A 22,000-nucleotide genomic window follows, 5' to 3' on the forward strand; every position below is an offset into this window, starting at 1 on the left:
AAAAACAGATTTCTTGAAACTAGGGCGCCATCACACGTTGATAGTCCCCGGTCATAAATCATCCCTTCATTGCCAACTAAACTACCAAGTTTCTTCACAATTAGACGAGGCTTAGAACGCATAGAGCCCACACTTTTATTTTTATATACTAGATACATTTAAACGCAAATATATTAGATACGTATCAAAGCTCGTGCATATTATTAACACCAGGTGGGTTGTGAGCTCGTCCACCCATCAAAACAATAAAAAATAAAAATAAAAACTTCTTCACTTGACTGTCGAATTCCGAACTCGACTGCCCTCCATTTCTTCTCGTGGGCGCCATAAGAAACATCATAAGGATTTACAGCAGAATGGGAATCAACTTTCTCAGAATATTATATTAGCGTACTGCAATCGCCAATGTTCTGGAATATTGTATCTGAGCCCGCACAGGTAGGTAATAAGTTTTAGGTCTTTTTAAAGCGAATTTTTAAAAATTGTTAACTTAAGAATGCACACCTCAAGCTTAAACTTTCGTATTACGTGCTACTGCTACAATAATGTAGTCTTCTATTTTGTCTAGTCTTGTGTAGTCTTGTTCCATAAAAGATCATAGAAGGTAGAAAATGTTGCACCTAAAATCAGCATTGATTCGTTGTTGCAATGTCTGGCTTAGATCTGATATGCGTGGGTCGCGACCTACGTCTCGTTGACGGCCTAGGTACTTTTGAAAGTGGGCGTCGACTTCAAGTAGGTAGTTTTTTGCCTGTGGAAGGCAATGACGAATTGACGATAATATGTAAATATTTCTGTGGGCCGATGCTGTTCACGTTACGTCGCCGCTGAAGTCAACAGCGTGTGGCCTGTTCCTACCTAACAAGTAAAGTAACTGTCAGCCAGCTCAGTAGGCTTTGAGCTAGAGCGTGAACTGAACGTCTGTGTGCGCTTTGTGAATTATCCTAGTGCTTACGAGTGTAGCTGCAACGATCGAAAACAACAAAAAAAAACTCAAATGGAAGTGGCAGGCCAGTGGCGGAAGGAGTGGGCTGGAGCCGCCGAATATGGAAAGGTAAATTTAGTAAACAAATTAAAGTTATCACATATTAGCACCGATTTTGTTTCTTACAGACACATCTTATTAGATTTCAAAATTATGTTTACAGACTTTTATTACAGGACATTTCATTAAACTAAATGACTTTAATTCCTCTAAAGCTATAATATTTAATTGATTTAGGATAGGTACACATTTACTTGTTTTATTATGAATGAAACATAATAAGTACAAACACAATTATTATACCTACATACGAGTAAAAATATAATACGAATAATGATTTTAGGTGCATAATATTTTAAAGGAGTAATTTGAGGGTTTGTTTAATTGTCAGCAAACATTGTTAGTGTTCCGATTAACAAGCGGTCATTGCCAAAAGGCTAAAGTGGTCATTTCCTATTACGGAGTCAAAACTCGGCGAGATTGCTCGGTATTTAAAATTTTATTCAATTAAAAAATTGAGCTTTACACAGAACTCATAAGGCTTAAATTGAAATGAAAAAATCCCCGTTAAACCAGTCCGAGCAGTGGAGCGTGTTTTTTTGTCTTTTAGGTACATGTTACAACTAAAGACCGATTCCAGATGTGCATACTTTGAGAAACTGACTTTAAATTTACTAATATTATTACTAAATTGTCTACAAGCTGTTTGTTTATATAAAGTCTACTCTTAGGACTTTATTTGTGAATTAATTCAGAGGAGCATTTGTTAATAAGAAGATGGTGAGGTCCTTTTGGACCTTTATTTTCTTCAGACAGCCGTGAATGGGTATAACTCACGTAGATATTTACGTACAAAATAATATGTGTCAGATAGAAACTCACGAAGGCGACCATGTGAAGGATACCTACGAGATATAAATATCCCCAAAAGACGCCATTATTTACGGCGACTTAATGTTTTAGTTAGTTAGTAGTAGTTTTGGCTATTGTCTATATGGGTAAACCAGTTAACGGCTCACCTTGTGGTTTCCAGAAATCGCAGATATCGCAACATGAATTCCGTTATACTTGAGGTGCTAGTCTCAATATATTTTTTGTATAACAGTAAAGTTATCCCTAACCTTCGGACGGAACGCACTACTACTTTGCAGTAGATATAGGAAAAATGGTAACACCTACATACCCGTATGGTCTCACTAAACGCCCTCCATTCTCACAATACGTAAAATAATATACATAGCTCAGAATCATTTTAAACACCAACGGATTTCCGTAACTTCTAATAGTGAAAGTGGCAAACGTGAATGAACTAATAATTACCTTTCTTCCGTCTTTGTATCTATCCATAGAGCGTTCGGGTTACTTCCCGATTTTAATTACCTCATTTCCCTAATATTGTTCATAAAATATATATATTCTCATTCCTAAATTCTCAGGCTAAATTTTAAACATGACTGTGATTATACACAAACCGTTTTATGAATAAACTCTAGAGTCCTTAAAAAGGACTAACTTTAAAGTATAACTTTAAGTATGTACCTGGTCGTACGCGTTGATGTCTTTATTTGATGATTTGTCCAGTCTTCGTGCCGGATGAAGTCGATTTCACGCGCCGCCAGCCAGTCTTGTGTGCTCTTCGCTCTATGAGCTGGCGCCGAATCTTGTTGGAATACCCAGTGCCTGTTATTGAACATGGTATGAGAAACAGGTACCACAAGGTTCGTCAGGACTGTATTTTGATGCACAACTGCATTCGTTTTTACACCTTTCTCACAAAAATGTACCTCTGTTAAGCCCCAATAAGAAACTCCCAACCATACCATGAGCGAGGATGGAAAATGACCTCGTTGGACACGCGGAATAAGGTTGCTCGCTTCTTCACTACTGTGTGCGTACACCTTATCATTTTGTTTGTTGTAGCTCTCTTCTACGGTAAAAAATTTTTCATCCGAAAAAAGAATTTCCCGATATTTTTTTCCCGCGTACCGCTACAACAAAGCGCGGCATCTCTTCAGTCTCAGGTCCATTAGACGAGCATTCAAACGATGTCCTGTTTTTCTTCGATATGCCCGAAGCCCTAAGTCTTCATTTAACACCCTTTTCACCGTGGTTCTGCTTAACCCCATCTGAAGGGCCAACAGTTTCTGCTTACGTTTGGGATTTCTTTGAATTCGCGCCTTCACAGATTTTATCACTGCTGGAGTTCTAACAGACCGAGGGCGACCACTTCCTGACCTGTCATCTACACTAGAGTCTTCATTGTATCGTTTGATGGTACGATAAACGAATCTTTTGGTTGTATTCAAATTTTTCAGTATGTTAAAAATTTGAATTGGCGCGTAACCGCAACGATGCAACGCAATAACTGCAACACGGTCTTCTTTAAGCGTCCACTCCATATTTAAAAATGAGTAAAATTCTAAATGTATACTATTTTTATTTTCATGAACAACTCGAAATTCGAATTCAATAAACTTTTTTGTGGCCAGCATTCTAAAAGAAAAGTTTTTACTGTGTGACAATACTTATGACCTGACTAGGTATACATTAGTAACTTAGACCTCATGTCTCAAGATGGTTGACGGCCGCTCGTTTATCTGTCTACATAATAAGCGAATAAATAGAAAACATTAAATTTACGCTGAGAATGCTTAGATTAGTTAGTTGTTCCTATGGTTTCAAAGGGCGAGTTCTAAACTCCCATAGATCGGTACCACTGTCCTGTTTATTTCTACCGTAGATAAATAGTTCAGTCCTGTCCAAGGCTAATCATTATTTAAACGCAGTTAAGGCTTAAACGTCATTCCGGTGGCATTTAAGCTGTGATGTCTATTGTACCACTAGTCGCAAGCACCAACGAGGCCGAGAACTGCTTAGTTCACCCTGATAAAATAGAACTCATCACTGAAACAAAAGGTCAAAAAAAAAACAAGTCATAAACAAGTACACTACTCTGCCTGTTTCTGCCGAGAAGCAGTCATGCGTACTGCTTTGGAGGTTGGGAAAACCGTTATACAACTAAAATCGCCCGGTTACGATGGCATAGCCCCTTAGTCTACCAGCTTAGGCAGGAAAAAAAAACAATTGTAACTCAGACTTGGTGGGTGACGGTATTCAAATTGTTAAGTCTGTGGTCTCCGTCTTAACGCGTGGATCAAAAGCTCGCTTTCGCGAGAAAGAGTTCTGGTTCATCTAAATACATATATTAGTGAAGTCTCAGATTTTTCTCGAATTAATTTGCTGCTTTATAGTAATACGACTTTATTAAAGTACTGGGGAAATGATTTGTTTTGTCGGTCGGATTCGTGTGCAGGCTGCCGGAAATCCTGCACAAAGGCCGCCAACCCGCGAGGCTGCAAATACGTCTACAAACTTGCTTGTTTTTTAACTTCATCATTTACATTAACTTGGTAATGCTGACAGCATTATGTCTGCAAATTATGTTTTGCCTACTTTGAAGTACCTATAGGGTAACAAGAGAACACGGGAGTCAATAGGGCTTTAAGTATGTAAGTTAAGTATGCGGTAGGCAGCGACTTGGCTCTGCCCCTGGCATTGCTGAAGTCCATGGGCGACGGTAACCACTCACCATCAGGTGGGCCATATGCTCGTCAGCCTACAAGGGCAATAAAAAAAATAAAAAAATGTGTGCACGTAATAAGAATGATTTTGTATTCTGCAGGTTAATACTTTACGTAAGTCGTTGTACAAATACATGTTGCAACTTCCGTATTGTCAGTCAGCAATACAAACATAGATTTATCTCAGTGCTCCTAATCATATTAACCTTAGATAAAAAATGAGGATAAAATACCTTTTTGTAATTTCACAATATATATTTATCCAGCGTTTCTATTGAATCATCGGTAATATCTAAATTCAAAAAATCCGTGTCGACATCTGTAAACGTAGTGATCGTATTTCTGGGGTATTCTCATTAATTTGATGATTCAGAATTATGTTAACGCGTAGGTATTTATCGATTTTCCTCTCAACTTTGATAATGAAACGTTCGCGCGAGAGTCGACGACCGCAGACGTGACGGAAACCGTTTCCCAATCAACCAGAGACTTAGTTATGCTTACTCCATTTTTATTAAATAACGTAACTAAATTATTTATGATAGTATTTATTTACTCTTGACCGATGACATACAAACGTTACTTACCTACACGTTGACCTTCATCCGGTCGGAATTGTAATTCGGTAAGTTTTAGGTCAATGTCAAAATTTATATAAATTTATAGTACCTATCTATTCGTTTTCTTTAATAAAGATAATGACGATAATCTATATCTATAACTGCGCCTGTGAGTGACGAATTTTAAAACCATGACGGAAGATCACCAAGGCCATCGAACTGTTTCACCGTTATTCTAAGCACACTCGAATGGATTTAGCCTAGTGCAAAAATAAAAGTCTTTGAATATTTTGAATGCAAGTCATGATATTTTCATTCCTAATAATATTAAATTTTTTATTGTTTATATATCTGAGTTTCTACATTTTCCCAAAATTTATACAAGCTGAAACTATTTAAAATAAATACCTTGACCTTAATATCGATAATACCAAAAAGTATACATTTACATTTTTATTCATTACTAGAGGTCCCGCAGTAGTCGAAATTCGACTATAATTAATTGGAATTGTAAGTTTGTACACTATTATGATTGTATTTTATATTTTTATAAACACAAATTTCGCCAAGGCTACATTATAAAAAAATATTAATAAAGACAAACAATATTTAATCTCTTATAAAATTCTCAATTTGACCACAGATGTCAAGAATAAAAGTTTGACAATAAATAGTATGTATGCGTGTGTGCGTCAAATACATGGTATGTAGTGTGTGTAATGCTTTCTTTATTGATTTAATGTATCTTTTATGCATTATTTAAAAAAAATCTTATCATTGTGCACTTCTTCTCTATATTCTCTATAAGTGTGGAAAATTTCATACTCCTCCGTCCGCGCAATTTTCGTAAAAAGGGATACAAAGTTTTTGCTTCACGTATTAATATATAGAATATGGTTAGGTCTGTGGAATGTCCTGAATGTTAAAGTATTGTTATAATCTGTTTGTAATAAAATTTTAAAGATTTTTCTGGTAGACACGTAAAATACAGTAATATTTTCTTCGATTTTCGCGATTCGTAGACGTCATGAAAATTATATAAAGCAATAAAAAAAATACAATCTCGCGTCTTTACACATATTTTATTTATTTAACACAATTAATTTAGTAAAATAAAATAATATTATTATGTTGTACCTACTTTTACGGTTTAATCGCGTGTATAAAATATTAATGAAATTAAAAAATAAAGTAACTTCATTATGAAAAAAAGCACTTTTACATTAATTTAAGCAAGCACACTTGCAGTAGACTAAGTCTAATTAATTAACCTTGAACCATAAAGTAAATGTTCTCCACAATGCTAACCAGTTTTTACCTTTCTAACAAAATAAACATTAGATATGTTTTGAATACAGTATTAAATTTATATTTCAATAATCAATAAGAATTTACAGTAGTAATACAATAAATACCATAGAACAACACGCATACAGTAATTTCTAATCAGTACCTACATGGAGATTAATTTACTGTTACTTCAACCTTATTCTCTGTAGCTTTTCTCGTTAGTGTGGGGATCTTTGGGATACATACTTCAATATAGAACGAACAGAAACAACAAAACTACAATTCTCAAATTTCTGTTATAATTATAACATTAATGACATTTAAGTCTCACGGCGTGCGCTGTTATTACTCTTCAATTGACTACCTATTTTGTGTTGTTTATTATTAAAACAATCAAGAGAAACGAACAAAAAGAGTTTACAGGTCAAAACAAATCGATTAGACAAACGAAATCGGTTTACGTGTAGAACGTTGGTGCTATGTAAATACATTGATGTTCGACTCCCACTCGCAGTCACAAAACCGAGTAGTTCATTGAAAAGATCGCAATCACGGCACACCGCAATTTCATTTCGCCCCCGCATCGTCGATCACGTCATTCCCAACAAACAACACTCACTTGACTAATTATGAAGGACACATTGAATTGTCTTATTGCTCGAAACTACATAAAATATTAGAGTATATATTTAATTATTTATACGATTTTGTAGTAGCTATCCGAAGCTTGAGGATAGCGACGAGATATTTTAAGCTAGAAGACTAGAGACTAGACACGCTCGGTAAAACTAGCATAACCTCTCGAGGTTACTAGCATAGGTAGCAAAAAAAAGACTAGTTAAATAATATATTCTGGAGTGAGCCATAGTGACTACAATAATACTTAAGTAAATGAACAAGGGTAATGTCGTTGATTGCTTAGTGCTTAGTGCGAGTTTTTTAACGTTCTCGATAGCGTAAAAATTAACTCAAATTTATATGCAGCCCCTATCGGCAAACGTAGGCAAACGTTCTGACTCCATAAAATGTTGAGTTAACTTTTACGTTATCGAGAACGTTAAAAAACTCGCATTAAGCACACAATACGATAAACGTGCATTTGTTTGTCTACAGGCGTAGGTAAAAACCCCCAAGTTTTGCAGAAGCGCTTACTACACACTACTTAATTGTATGCTGCTACTAATATTACTTATATGATCTAAATAAAGAATCTTTTTAACCGTTTCGAAAGTAGGTACTTGATAATAGAACAAAGCTGACTAAAGCAAGTGTATAAATTAAAGGTGAAGTTGATTGAAAAAGACAAGTACGCTGATGATGTCACCATCTGGTTCAGAACATTACCGGACAAGTTTGCTTTGAGTCTTTGAGGGACACGAAACGGACGGACTTTGGTTTGGCCGCCTTGGCCGCAACACGATGGACTAAACAAAGAGGCATAAATAAATAACGTTTTTTCTGTTATTGTTCTGTATAATTTTATTTATTTATCAACTTCATATCGCTCACGGTTCTTGGTGGAATTATAAGTGTATTATTTATGATCAGTCGCACCTTGGATCGCGAGTGATTTTGACGTATGTCTGTTTTCACGAACCACATTACTGTCACACTGTTAAACACTAGCCTATTTAAAGCAAATAAAAAAACCAGACTCCACCCCTTCCGTAACTAATGGCAGCGAACGTAATTTATTTCCCAAAATAAAAAGAACATGTTCGCCTTCGCTGCGTAATTGATTTGTTAAATTTAAAAACATTTATGATTTAAATATTTATTTTAACAGGTGACAGAAGGCGGAGTCACACGTCAAATAGCCCGAGCTATGGAGGTTTTAAATGCCACCGGTCCCGGAGCTCGTGTCCGTGTTATGCGTGCTTCTTATCACTCGTCTGCTGGACCTGGAATACCAGCTTCATCGTACATGATGCACTCTTCAAGAAGGGTAACTTTCTTTTTTATATAAAGGTTTATGTATTTCTACATTATCTGATGTAGATGAACGTATTCTATTCTTCTTTCATGATCCACCTCAAAATTAATTTTGAGTTCCTTCGCGATTCACACGCATTACTTAGTAGGTGAAAAGATTTTTTTTTCTTGTTAAAGGTTAGGCTTTAAGTTAAAGGCATAAAGCTTAGGACGCCTGATGTATTCTTATTCAGCGATGAGATTGTGTCAGTGTTCAAATTCCGCAGATATCAATTATTCTTAAAGAAATAGTACGTAGCTAGTGTTCGCGAATGACATCTACGACGAAGGAATAACAACAATAAAAATAGAACCTGCAAAAATTAAATAGTAATTTGTATCTACAATTGAGATACAGAATCTGGTCTCAACCTGGATGACAGCATGCACGTTATGACGTTTTTGGTATCAGGTAACCTCTTAACAGCAAATTGGTCGTGAATTCGATCGACCTTTTAAGAAAAAAAAGATCATTTATTGCGATAAAGTCGTCTATTTACTCATTTTAATTTTTTTTACATTTTTAGCTTAAGGGAACTAGCTATGAGTGCACCTAATTAAGCAGTGAAGAGTATTTTCATTTTATTTTATTCTGCAATAATAGAATGTACACAGTACCTGACAAAAACATATTATTTTCAGGTTATTTCATCTGGTTATAACTTTACGGATCCACCTTCAATACCATCAATTCCAGCTATTCCTTTGGAAATATCATCAACTCCACTGGAGCTGTCGCATGATTCCCAGGTTGAACCAGATACATATAAAGTGACCGAGCCAGACGACTTAGAAATTTCTGAACCCTCTAAATGGAGAGGTTCTCGAGGAACAGGCTCAATCCGAATGCCAAGTGAAGAGTCTTCGTCCACCGACAATGCTAGTATTATTGATTTAGATCCGAAAAACAGTCTACTTTTGCACAGGAAGTACTCATACGATTCAGAAAGCAGCGATATTCAATGGAACAAAAAAACTGCGTCCAGGGTTTCGCCTCTTTTGGATGCTCCTGTGACTTTAAACACATTAAAATATAAATCACTTTTAAATAACAGTAGCGATTGGAACAACCGCAGGAAAAGCTACAGCTTTGAAGATACGAAGATTTCTTTGGATGAAGTTAAAGTACACAGTAATGATACTTTTGCCATGGACTCTTCAACGGACAGTGGTATTTGCAAATCTACGGAAATTGTGAACGATCATGTAGAAGAAAGTACGCATTCAAGACCGTTTGAGCGAAAAAACATTCAGAATAATAGTCACGATGAATGTTTTAAAGATTGGCTTGCCAAAAACAGATCGAACAATTATTACAAAGGTACTAAATTCAAACCGTCTTGGGAACATGATGTTGTTATCGAGGATCCTGTAGAAAGCAATATAGTATTACAATCAACTGGAAAAATTTCAATAACTTTACCAACTAAGATTGAAACATACGATGAAGCTTCTTTATTCAACAAAACCGAAAAATGTAGTGAAGATCACCAAAGAAAAGTGAAAAAAGTGGAATTCTGTAAAACTGAACTACATTTTGCGGCAGAATCAGGAAAAGTAAACATTATTGCAACGGATGATAAACCACCGCCATCAAACGACTTCCGAAAAAGACGGAGTGTTTTTGTTCCCATAGAAATGGTAGACAAACCAATAACATTATTTGGGGAAAAGACCACCGTTATATCCAACCAAGAAAAGTTAGAAGATATATTAAGTAGTTCGATAAGTGATTATGTCGAAACAGATGAGAATACAGCAGCTACAAAAAGTATCCTCAAAAATAAGATTCCGAAACCCAAACCATATCTCTTGGGAGAGAACATGGCATTTGGGTCAGCGAATGATGTGACGAATGAAATCATTAATAGTGAACCCGCTACAGTATTAAAAGCAGTGTCGTTGATTAATAAACAACTTCAGCCGCAAGGGATTTATGATGACTTAATTAACTCAACGGACTCATCGAAAAATAGCAAACCTAGTCAAAGTAAAAAAAATTGGACAGCAAATGAAGGTAATTCCGAATTCATTAATCTTACTTAACGTATCAACTTATTGTTTTGAGTGGAATCTAAAAAGATATCAACCCCAGACCCACCAATTTCTGCTATTATTTTATCGTACATCCCATCAGTTTTTTTTATCCTGCTCTAGGATTCTTCCAAATTCTACTCCCTTTATTTCGTATCGAAGCTCTAGCTTTCGTTCCTAAGAGTTCTGAAGGATGTATTGCTGGATTAGCAAAGCTGTTTAACTAAATTTCCAACTTGATGGATAGATATTAAATAGGCAACACTCGTTCTTTTTGCTCTAATTCCATTTTCTATGGTCGGCACGGTATGTATACTTAAAATAATTCAGATTAATAGGTATAGATTTATTTAACAGCAGGACCCTCTTGTCCGAGATCAAACCTACTTGGTAGTAATTTAATTAAAAAACAGGACGTGAACCAACAGGGGTGTTAAGTTACAAGGACCAGCTCGAGGTTCTCCGGGCCATGTGACTTTCTGATAGCTGAATAAATAGTTCATCATTTAAGTAAGATCTTCTGACACAGAGGATTTTATTTTCATTTATCCTGGAAATAATTTGTGAACTCTTTAAATTGGTATTCAGCATTCCTGACCCAAGGTCCTCTCCCTATAATTTAAAAATAAATAATATAAAAACTAACCTAATTTACGAATTGTTTTAAACTTTTACGGATATGTGCATTATAGATACACACTATTATATGGTCTTGCCAGGATTTTCATAGGCCATGAATTCTCGATATTGCACACAGTACAGTCTATCTACATTAATCCAACAAAACAATGGTTTTGTCAGAGAGTTGAATATTTAAATCAAGGGGTTTCGTTTTCAAAATCAAAGGATTTGATACAATCCTGATCTATTTTTAATATTTGCTACAGGCTTGTACAGTGGTTTTCTTTATGGTTGGATTTATTTATGTACAGTAATCAATGCCAATTTCTCGAGTTGATAAAAATCAATGATCAAGCACAGACGTTTTTAATGTTTTAGGTCCCACAATAAACAAGAATCATGTCTTTGCTACCGAGCCAATTTCGCATCAAATCAAAACACCTCTGAAAGAAGTGGAAACATTAAACAAAACAGACTTGTTACGAACAAAATTCGAGTCTGCACATTCTCCTTCCAATGATCACAGGACAACAGCAAGACAATTACGAGAAAGTGACTTAACGTATTTCGGAGTAAATAAGGAAAGAATGGAAGAGACTGAATCAAAAATATATAAAAGTAATCTATCAGACGATTCTGCTATAGAAGATATATTTCAATCTGTTAGACTAATTCAGCAAGTCTCAAACAGCGTTTGCAATAGTGAAGCTGAATCTGATGACGTACCTGAATATCAAAACTTCCATGCTACCAACAATTATATCCCAGTTCCTAAGCCTAGACTTCGTACAAGATATGAAGATAAACCTAACGAAATCCACGAAGTCAAAGTACTAAAGCCAATTATTGAACATGAACGTTCTGAAACAAATGATTATGTAAAATCTGTAACGCGACGCTCAAAGTCTAGAAGGCAAGAACATACAGCATCTGCTAATAGAAGCCTATCTGAACCACCGAAACGAGACAAAGCTTTTTCAAATTCCAAACAGTCATTGAGAGCAAATACGCCATCGCGGTAAGTTTGAAACGAATATTTTTAATTATTTGGAATGAAGTACAAAACTTAAAAACAAAAATATATACAAAAGATCCTAAGGGTAGCAGGGTTTGCTCAACCCCTTAAAGACTTAGATAAGATATACCTACATAGTATATATCTGCGTAATAAAATGCTGTTAAGTTCTTCAAAGCGAACGCACAATAATTTCACAGTAGAAATAAACGGGGCGATTGTACCACTCGTGCGGTTTTGTAGCACATCTTACCACTCATTCTTAGACCAGAATTAGGAGGTTAATTAAGCATGATTGATCTTCTATTCTTACCAAATAACCATGGCGTGTTTTCCCATCTATTCGATTAAACCGTGTGCCGTACCAGAAAAGTCCAATATTTAGTTTTGACAAAGAATTATTTCATAGATATAATCTATTTATTTCAGATCTATCAATCGCACAGTTAGAGAAGCTGTGGAAAGCCAAGTGACAATTGCTACCCCTCGTTCTAAGAAAATAGAAGAAATGATTCCTATTTACGAGAACCTACACCCAGGACGGGAATCTAATATTATTTATGACAAAAATAAACTAAAGCCTAAAACGTCAATAACACCAGAAGTTCCTACAAGGAAAACTTGTGTAAAAAGACAGGAAAAAAGCGAAGACGTTAAGACATCGAAATTGAGCAATAATGACAGAAATACAAAGTCAAGTTCACAAAATACTAATGGGATAGGCAGTTTGAGAAGGATTTCACACATCACAAACAAACGCAGTGAAACCAGAGAACCACATAAAGGTGAAAATGTAGGTAAAATGGAAAACGAAAAAGATCTTGAGGCGGTGCATAAAACTTCGTTCAAAAGTGTACGGCAAGTATCCACGCCTAGAAGGTCGAAAGTTGAAAATCAAACGTCATCTTCGCCCTGTCGTCCAGATAGAAATGAAACGAAAAAAACACTTGACGATAATTGCAAAAAAGAATCACAACCAGTTATGAAAAAATCTGCGGGATACGATAAAAATAAGAAGAGTTCTAAAGATACATCCAAGGAATCAGATTCACTAAAGAAAATGGATCAAAACACAATTGTATACGAAATGAAATCTGTACAAATAAAAAACGAACATAAGGATATAAATTCAAAACGAAACAGATCCAAATCTCCAAGGCGACGTGAGTATGTTATTAACTATGATGACAAAAATGGAACAGTGTCCTCGGTTTGTAAAGTTACAACCAGCCCAGGGGGTAGTTATAGAAAGACAAAGATCTCAAAAGAAATCTTAGATGGTCCAAAAGGGCAGATACTAAAACCTAAAACAATAAACAAAATAGCGCTACGAAAGTAAGCTGTATGCATGCCACTAATGAACGCTCTAACACAAATATAACCGGCCTTCATTTAAAATGGAAATATTTCAGTGCAACTTCCAGATCATCAAAAACTAACGAGTAGAAAGAGAAAAGCTGATAAAAATGTGAAAACGAAAGTTTATATAGAAAGGTCTTGCCAGATATTGTAAGCTAAATACAGTGACCAAGTGGATAAACTTTAGAACGTAGAGTTACATAATATGGAGTGTACTTAAATAGAATAAGGAAGATGATCTCGCAACTTTATTTTAACAAACCAATTTGATTGGAGTATACAACCAAGTACGCTCACGTATTTGGGTAAATAAAACATAACTATATTTAATATTTCTTTTATTTCTTACACAAACTACCTATTTAATTTTATCTTCATTTGTGCGTCTAGCAGACTTTTTATACAGTTATCAAAGGATCTTTGTCGACTTTGCTTACGAAAACCTCAACTTCTTCATTCAAATTTTTATGTAAATAATTTGCAAATTCTCGTAAGAACCCTCTTTCGGAGTCCGAATGATTCGTTAATATAACTGTTATACCTTTTTGAGCTGCATCAAGGACGTCGTGATGAAGCATTTCGCCTGCAAAAAAAGAATTCAACATACATCATTTAGAGGTCAGCATCACTTTAGTTGATATTTTTGTTTGGGCACAGAAATAGCTCCAAAACGAGTGATTTTATTGGTTGTTTCATTTATATCATATTTTTAAACGATAAAGTATCACAAACATAATCATAATAATATTTGCGTAATTACTGGTGGTAGGACCTCCTGTGAGTCCGCGCGGGTGGGTACCACCGCCCTGCCTATTTCTGCCGTGAAGCAGTAATGCGTTTCGGTTTGAAGGGTGGAGCAGCTATTGTAACTATACTGAAACCTTAGAACTTATATCTCAAGGTGGGTGGCGCATTTATGTTGTGGATGTCTGTGGGCTCCAGTAACCACTTAACACCAGGTGGGCTGTGAGGTCGTCCAGTCATCTAAGCATTAAAAAAAAAAAAATATATATATATATATATATATATATATATATATATATATATATATATATTACTTGTTTTTAAGGCATGAAATTTTAGATAATCCTCAGAGGGACGGGTATGGTACTACTAGGGGCCAAATATCGCTAACGTACTTCTTGTCCAAGTTAATATAATTTAAAACATTAATGTGTAAGTATAAGATGTACGACATAAAAGTATACTTATTATACTACATTTTTAATTAAATAGAATAACATAACATTATTTTGTTGCATGTTTTTCGTTAAAATACTAAATAAAGTATGCTTATCGAAAAAGGAAATATCTGAATAAACTGTAATGAAATTTCAGGTACTTCTTTAGCCAATAATATCATCCATTTCTTATTGATCGAAACAAAATCAGTCAGACTTACAGGTAGCACCTTTTTCCCTATTGGACGCCTATCAGTGTTCCCACCCTGCATAATATAATGACGATCGTTCGAAAAGAATCTACCTTACTCCCTATACATGATGTTTTAAAGTGATTTAAATGTTCATTTAATAATATGAAATATTAATCAATTTAATAGAATTTATCAGCTTATTATACTATAATATACTACCTGTCAAATAAAGATCAGCATCGACTCCCTTTAGTACCGAACTTCCGGATCCGGCACATAACGCTACCCTCTGAACGCTGTGCGTCATAGACTTTCCCTTTGCGACAGCGATGCGGACATGGGAGAGTCGTGTCAGTTCCTTAATTCTGTTTACTGCATCAGATAATGGGATTCCGGAGCTCAAATGTAGTAATCTACAAAAAAATATTCTCAATTAATTAAAGCCGATGTCTTCCTGACCCAACGTGTAAAGCGTACTAGTGCTAAATGTTGCGACCGTTGCAACCGAAACTCTTTGGTGAATACCGAAGACGGCGATTATTTCAAAGAAGACTCCTTAGAATCCATAATATTTATAACAAACAAATCAGATAATTATGTACCACTCTCTTCTCTGTTGGTCAAACGATTTTTTTTATGACTATTGACGAACTTTGACTTGAATATAAATAGCAAAATAAAAAAAATAAAAAATACATTAAATTATTGGAAACATTATGATGTCAGTATTTGCGATCAAATCCCTATCATTGGGCGAACTTTTAACATAGCTTACCTGCCGGCTCCGAAGTCGGGGTTGTTTGATTGTAAAATTGGCTTAGACTCTGCTACAGAGAAAGCAGATGCCAACCAGTCATTGACCCCGCCTTGCACACTATCCCAACTAGTATGTGGCGAGTACAGGGCGATTCGTTTTTCTAATAAATAAGATACAACCCGTTCTTTCCACGAACTGAAAAAAATACATATTTGAAATCGCCAAGTTGTATATAATTACAATGGCAGTAGACTTGATCTAAAGTCTTGTAAAAGTTATATACTATAAATATATAATAATATAATATAATTATAACATTCTATAAAAATAGTTTCGGCTAGCGTTATTGTATAAAAAATATCCCTCGGGAATAGTACACTTTTTCTAAATTCAAGGTATTCTCAGTCCTTTTCTATTCTACGCACAATGTGTATACCATTTTTATATTTATTATATTCAGATTTACAATTTTACAGACGGTACACTTTTGCCACCGTGCTTTGTGGCATTTAAATAATCAATTCCCGGACGTACAGTCGACCGTGATTTTAGCCATAACTAATAGTTTCATTTGATACATGCATACTAGAACTATATAAATAATTACCGCTGAACAATAGACTTCAAAGGCGCAAATATCGGAGGATGATATGAAATAATCATCTCACACGCCAGAATTTCTGCTTCCAAAGCCACATCTTCTGTTAAGTCGTTAGTTAGCAAAATTTTGGTTATTTGTCTGGAATTGAAAATTATTAAAAATTATTATATTTTAAATAATTAAAAACATAAAGAAAATTAATATAAATTTGTCAAATTAACAAATGGAAATTTATTTAAAGTATTTTTCAATAAGTTTGGCGACTATATATCTGAACTTACAGGCATTTGACTTTTGCTCTCTACAGCTGGTACCACTTGTACATCATCAACTCTTAATATAGTTGCATCCTCACTTTGTGTTCTGTATAGATCTTTCTATAACAGGGGAGTGACTTTTATTCCACACTGGTTGTGTTTGAGAATAGACTGTATTTTTTAAATCTTGTGATTCGCAAAAGTGCAATGGGCATTGGCCATGTAATTTTATTTATTTTTATTAAAAAGGTTTTCGAGGAATAGGTTAGCTGATTACAGAAAACCAATTTTCAATGAAATAATATAATATAATTATATAGGTATGAAAAATAATTATATACCCATGTTTTAATCAAACATGTTTGGTAATCCTCAAATAATGTCATCATTGGCTTTATTCAAAGAGATACTTTAGCCTATATATTTTATATACCCTACATACGGCCGAATTGACAGTTTATAATTTGAAACTTCAAAGCACATACAATTTCAACCCAAAGCATGAAGGTAATCATAACTTTAATACTTAAGACTTATCTATCAATTCTATGTCTTCTTCTTCTTATCAGCCCACAGACGTCCACTACTGGACACAGGGCTCCCCCAAGTCTCGCCACAAAGACCGGTCCTGCGCTGCTTGCATCCAGCAGATTCCCGCGAATCTCAATAGATCGTCGTTCTATCTTGCGGGAGGCTTGCCCACGCTACGTCTTCCGGTACGAGGTCGCCACTCAAGAACTTTCTGGCCCCAACGGCCATCCGTTCTACGAGCAATGTGCCTTGCCCACTGCCAATTCAACGTCGCAATTCTTTGGGCTATGTCGGTTACCATGGTTTTCCTGCGAATCTCCTCATTTCTGATTTATCTCGCAGGAAAACTCCAAGCATAGCCTCTCCATTGCTCTTTGGTGACCTTGAGCCTTCTCATAAGGGCCATTGTGAGCAACCACATTTCAGAGCAACACACACTGATCAAAGACTTTCGTCTTGAGACACTGTGGTATTTGTGATGAGAAGATTTACGTAGCTTTCCGAACGCTGCCTATCCAAGCTGGATTCGACGATTGACCTCTTTTTCGAAGTTGGACTTACCTAGCAGGACAGTGTGTCCCAGTTAAATATACTCGTCAACAACTTCGAGCGTAGAGCTTCCAATTTTTACTGGAGTGGGCGCTATATGAACATTCAACATAATTTTTGTTTTTTCCATGTTCATATTCAGGCCCACTCGGATAGAAGCCCTACTGAGGTCTTTGAGCATTGTACTAAGCGCCTCCAAGGTCTCTGCCATAGTCACAATATCGTCGGCGAACTATGTACTCGCCGATGATGTTTATGCTAGCCCTTTCCAGTTCAGAACTTTGAAAACCTCTTCCAACGCAGCGGTAAATAGTTTCGGAGAAATAACATCTCTGCAAGACTGCAAAATCATCTCGCGACGTTCTTCCATGAGTTTGAAAGTAGGGTCTGAGAGTTTTTTGGTTCTGTTTGCACGACGGGTTCCAAAAATCTTGGAACCGATCGTATGGACAGCATTCACAAACCCGTTATTGTAATCGTCCACGGAGCCTCCTAGGCACTCGAAGCGGTTTTGAAGTTCGAGCTGAAAGTGTCTAGAACTTTAGATCTGAGCTGGTGCTGGACGGAGCGTAGACCTCATAACTCGGAATCTCTCAAGGTTTATTGAGGTTCATTGTGCCTCTTACCACCCGATGATCACTTCCGGTTTTAATCGTATTGATCACAGAGACATCATTGAATATTTGCCTCTGCGACATAATAAAATCAATCTCATTTTTGATAGCGCTATTGGGGCTCATCCAGGTCCACTTCCTGTGACCCCGTTTTCTGAAGAGGTCATCATAAATAATTCTTTCTTCTCCATGAAATCGGCAAGTAAGTTTCCCTGGTGATTTCGATGCCCAAATCCAAATGGTCCTACTCGCAGCTCCCCTTCGCACCGTTTACCGAGTTTGGCGTTGATATCCCCCATGACAATGGTGAAGTGAGTTGTAGAGCTATGCATGGCTCTGGAAATGTCCTATTACATAGTCGGAGCGTAAACCTGTATTATCTTCAACGAATACCTTTTGGTGATTCTGAGTACAAGGTATACCACTCTGGTCGATACACTCTCGATTTACAACACATTATTCATAGGGGACTTGTGGACGATAATCCCGACACCACCTTAAGACAGATGATCACCTTCCCGAAAATAGAACAAGTTACCGGACCTCAGAATTATCGTTTCCTCTCCCTCTCTTCGGACTTCAGATAAGCCCACAATGTCCCACCGTAACCTGCTCAATTCCTCCTCGAGTTCCACAATCTTCTCATCGGTCCGCAGTGTTCGCGCGTTATATGTTGCCAGGTCCAATCGTCGTTTTTTACGTAGCCGGATCTCTGCCGGAGATTCTTAGCACCCCCTGCCCCGCCGTTACCTTGACCGCTACTGTAGCCAGTAATAGCGGAGCTGCCGAGGCCTGGGCGGTTTTTATTTGTGTCAGACATGTTGGGAGGGGTTTCCATAATCGCCACGCTTGGCATGCGGGTTGGCGATCGCAGTATGCTGTTATGATACGCAGAGAACGTTGCCGCTCATTCTCTGGATAACCCGTTAGTCGCCTCTTACGTCACCCACGAGAGGAGAAGGGGCGGTATTATTCTTTATCGAGGCCACACCACACGGACACCACACGGCCAATTCTGTGTAATCCTCTACAATAAGTCTAAATACTAAAGCAATACACAGTAAGGCTTAGCATCTCTGTCATTACCAGTTTCTATGTGAGGCAGTAGCTACCTTAATATAATTATTATAATAGTACATAATTTTAAATGAAAATCATTTTTTTTTATTACTGCTAGTGGGTATTTGTAGTCAAGAATAAATTTGCTCATACCTCGGTGTGTAAGGTTCCACCAACAAGCCAGTGTTATCCCAACTCTCTGCCAATTCTTTTGGAGCAAATTTTTCAAGTACTGTTACTACTTTTTCCAAAGACACTGCACAGAATTTCTCAGTTGACATTTTGATAAAATGTGTGAACAAGTGATTCCTTGAATTTCTTGACTTTAAAATGTGCCTGCCTAACTGAAAGAACATTAGTAATATCTGAAAGAAGTTTAATTTTTAAATGTAAAATTTACTAATAAATTTGAAATAAAACATTGTTAAAAAATTAAATTTTACCAAAAGGCATTTTAAAAAGATTCAGAGAAATAATAAATGCTGTTTTTCATCATTATTTTAATCCAAACTTTATTTCCTTTTTCCTTATCTTTAAAACTAGCTACTCCATTATAAAAACAATTAACTGATGTTTAATTTATAAATTGGAATTTTATAATGCCACTTTTAATTTTTAATATGGTTTGTAATAGTTTAATGTGGTAAATTGTGTAATAATATAGTACTTTAGTGTTTTGTTAATTAATATTATAAGACTCTGTTTCTTATACAAAAAAAAAACCTGACTGTGGGTATTTTGTATAGTTCAATGATTGGATCTAAAGAAGTTGATATTTCATAATAATTGTCAGATTTTCAAAGCTTTCATATTTAAAAAATATATGTAAGCCCATGGATTACATACATATTAGCAAGCCAGTGAAGTGTATACCAAAACATTTTATCTATGTTATAATGTTTTTTGTTACTTTTTTAAAAGTTATTTGGGTTATGTTCGTGAACAATAATACTAAATAATGTTTTCAACAATTATTATAAAGACTGAAACTTATACTGTATTTACAATACATTTATATCTTGCTAGATACAATCACAGCTAATGTCTTGTGGCATAACCTTAATATAAAATTATTATCACTCCTTGTTAGATTTTTTGATCATTTCTATTTGATCATTCTGTCAATAATTAATTACTTTAAGCTTCTGTAAACTTCCATATTTTTATTTCTCCATCATCACTACAAGAAAGCAGTTCTTGATTTCCTGAAGGATTCCAAGCTACACAGTTTACATCTTGAGAATGAGCATTTTTCTTTGTACAAAGAAGTTCAAAAGTGGGAGCATTAGGATCAGAATCTTCACTCTCTTTAAATATTCTAATGATATCATCTCCACAAGCAGTGGCTATGAGGTCAGTTTTATGACACCAAGCAATATCATAAATACATCGTGTGTGAAATCCAGAGAGTGTACATATGCATTTCCAGACTGCCTCTCGATCAGTCACCACAACACCTTCTTGATTATCAGGTTTGTATTCTTTCCAAATTTTTACAGTTCTATCGTCACTACATGTCGCCAGTCTTTCTCCAGTTTTATCAAATGCCAAACTCCAAACTGTTGACTCATGCGAATGTAGAGTGGCAACACAAGTCCAATCATTATCTACAGGATCTTCTTGGTACAGTTTTACTGTGTTATCATAAGATGCTGATGCTAAGATATCTAGAGAAGGATGCCATGCAACCTATAAAGAAAATAATATAATTTATCCATTCATTATATGTAAGAAACACAAACTCAATTTTGTTTATTCATGCACTAACTTTCTTCACATCCTGATTGTGAGCATTAAGTACAGCTTCACACTCGTATTCATCTTCTCCAGCTACTTCCCACACCCAAACAGACTTATCTCTTCCACAAGTAGCCAGGAGATGACCTGAAGGTGACCATGCTACACTTTTAACTTCATTTTCATGGCCTTCTAAAGTTGCATTGCATTGGAATTCACCTATAAAGTGTTACTCATTTTAATTTTGGATGTACAAATTCTTCACAGGGTCACAAGGGAAAAATACACACCACTTTTTTTATCCCAAATTGCAGTAGTCGCATCAAAACTGGCTGAAGCGAGGAAATTACCGCAGGGTGACCAGGCTACTTCCCGAATTGTTCTCTGATGTCCATCGACAAGTACAGTCTTAATCGCCCAATCTTGTCCAGATTTACTCCATAATTTTATAGTTTTATCTTCACCACAAGAAGCAAAATATTTTCCAAGTGGATGCCACGACACATTCCAAACTATACCCTTGTGTCCGGCCAGATTTTGAATCAGTTCCAGTTTAAACATTTTAAGCGTTTATTCTATTTATTTTGTATAATAATGACGTCAACTGGAAATTTACATAATATTCGGCTATTAAGGAACTATAACACTTCATTTATGTATAAACATACAAATAAGTCATTGTGGAATCTTTTTGGAAAATTTTAAACGTTAGTATGTTGATTTTTTAATACACGTATTATTGTTTATACGTTTTGTTCATTAAATTAGTCAAGATAAATTAGTAAAGTTATGTACTCACTTCGTGTTTGCCACTCGAGAAGAGTGAAGTTCTTGAAAACAAATTGTTTCAGAAATGTAATTTTTTTGAAATAATCACTGTAGAATATTTGTCAAATATGACATTTAAGGTTTTTCAAAAAAATGGAAGTCAATGGCTTTAAGGCCATTGGCCAGAAATGTCCAGATAACATTTAAGGGACAAATAAAATTGCGACTATTGACAAAAATGCGATGAAATTTTATTTGAATTAAGTATTTTTTTAGATTTAAGCATTTATTGATGGTGGCATATTAAACATTCTATAACGCATTGTTACAATTGTC

The 22,000-nt window shown here is 35.6% G+C and overlaps 2 protein-coding genes across 6 annotated transcripts; one reads left to right on the forward strand and one right to left on the reverse strand.

Annotated features, from left to right (window-relative positions):
- Nucleotides 1-794: 794 nt before the first annotated feature.
- Nucleotides 795-13,746, forward strand: LOC114250585 (uncharacterized). Of its 3 annotated transcripts, XM_028184513.2 has the most exons (6): nt 795-1,054; nt 8,203-8,361; nt 9,030-10,404; nt 11,421-12,060; nt 12,487-13,220; nt 13,470-13,746. In XM_028184513.2, exons 1-6 carry the CDS (start codon nt 998-1,000, stop codon nt 13,568-13,570), a joined length of 3,066 nt encoding a protein of 1,021 aa, XP_028040314.2. In that variant the 5' UTR covers nt 795-997; the 3' UTR covers nt 13,571-13,746. The 3 variants fall into 3 exon arrangements, with proteins under 3 accessions (XP_028040314.2, XP_028040313.2, XP_089586728.1); XM_028184512.2 differs by having other exon boundaries at nt 798-1,054; nt 12,487-13,746; XM_089730602.1 differs by lacking the exon at nt 795-1,054 and adding an exon at nt 7,830-7,993 and having other exon boundaries at nt 12,487-13,746.
- On the reverse strand, nt 13,740-21,739 carry Ciao1 (cytosolic iron-sulfur assembly component 1). 3 transcript variants are annotated; one of them, XM_028184516.2, is made up of 6 exons: nt 21,696-21,739; nt 19,313-19,503; nt 16,156-16,287; nt 15,567-15,743; nt 15,011-15,204; nt 13,740-13,999 (listed from the first exon to the last, which is right to left on the reverse strand). In XM_028184516.2, the coding sequence occupies exons 2-6, from the start codon at nt 19,438-19,440 to the stop codon at nt 13,815-13,817; spliced, it is 816 nt and encodes a 271-aa protein (XP_028040317.2). In that variant the 5' UTR covers nt 19,441-19,503; nt 21,696-21,739; the 3' UTR covers nt 13,740-13,814. The 3 variants fall into 3 exon arrangements, with proteins under 3 accessions (XP_028040317.2, XP_028040316.2, XP_089586741.1); XM_028184515.2 differs by having other exon boundaries at nt 19,313-19,524; XM_089730615.1 differs by lacking the exons at nt 13,740-13,999; nt 15,011-15,204; nt 15,567-15,743; nt 16,156-16,287; nt 19,313-19,503 and adding exons at nt 19,645-20,848; nt 20,928-21,115; nt 21,187-21,500.
- Nucleotides 21,740-22,000: the final 261 nt, after the last annotated feature.

This window comes from Bombyx mandarina, chromosome 10 (genome assembly GCF_030267445.1).
Source record: "Bombyx mandarina strain Sakado chromosome 10, ASM3026744v2".
Taxonomy (NCBI): domain Eukaryota; kingdom Metazoa; phylum Arthropoda; class Insecta; order Lepidoptera; family Bombycidae; genus Bombyx; species Bombyx mandarina.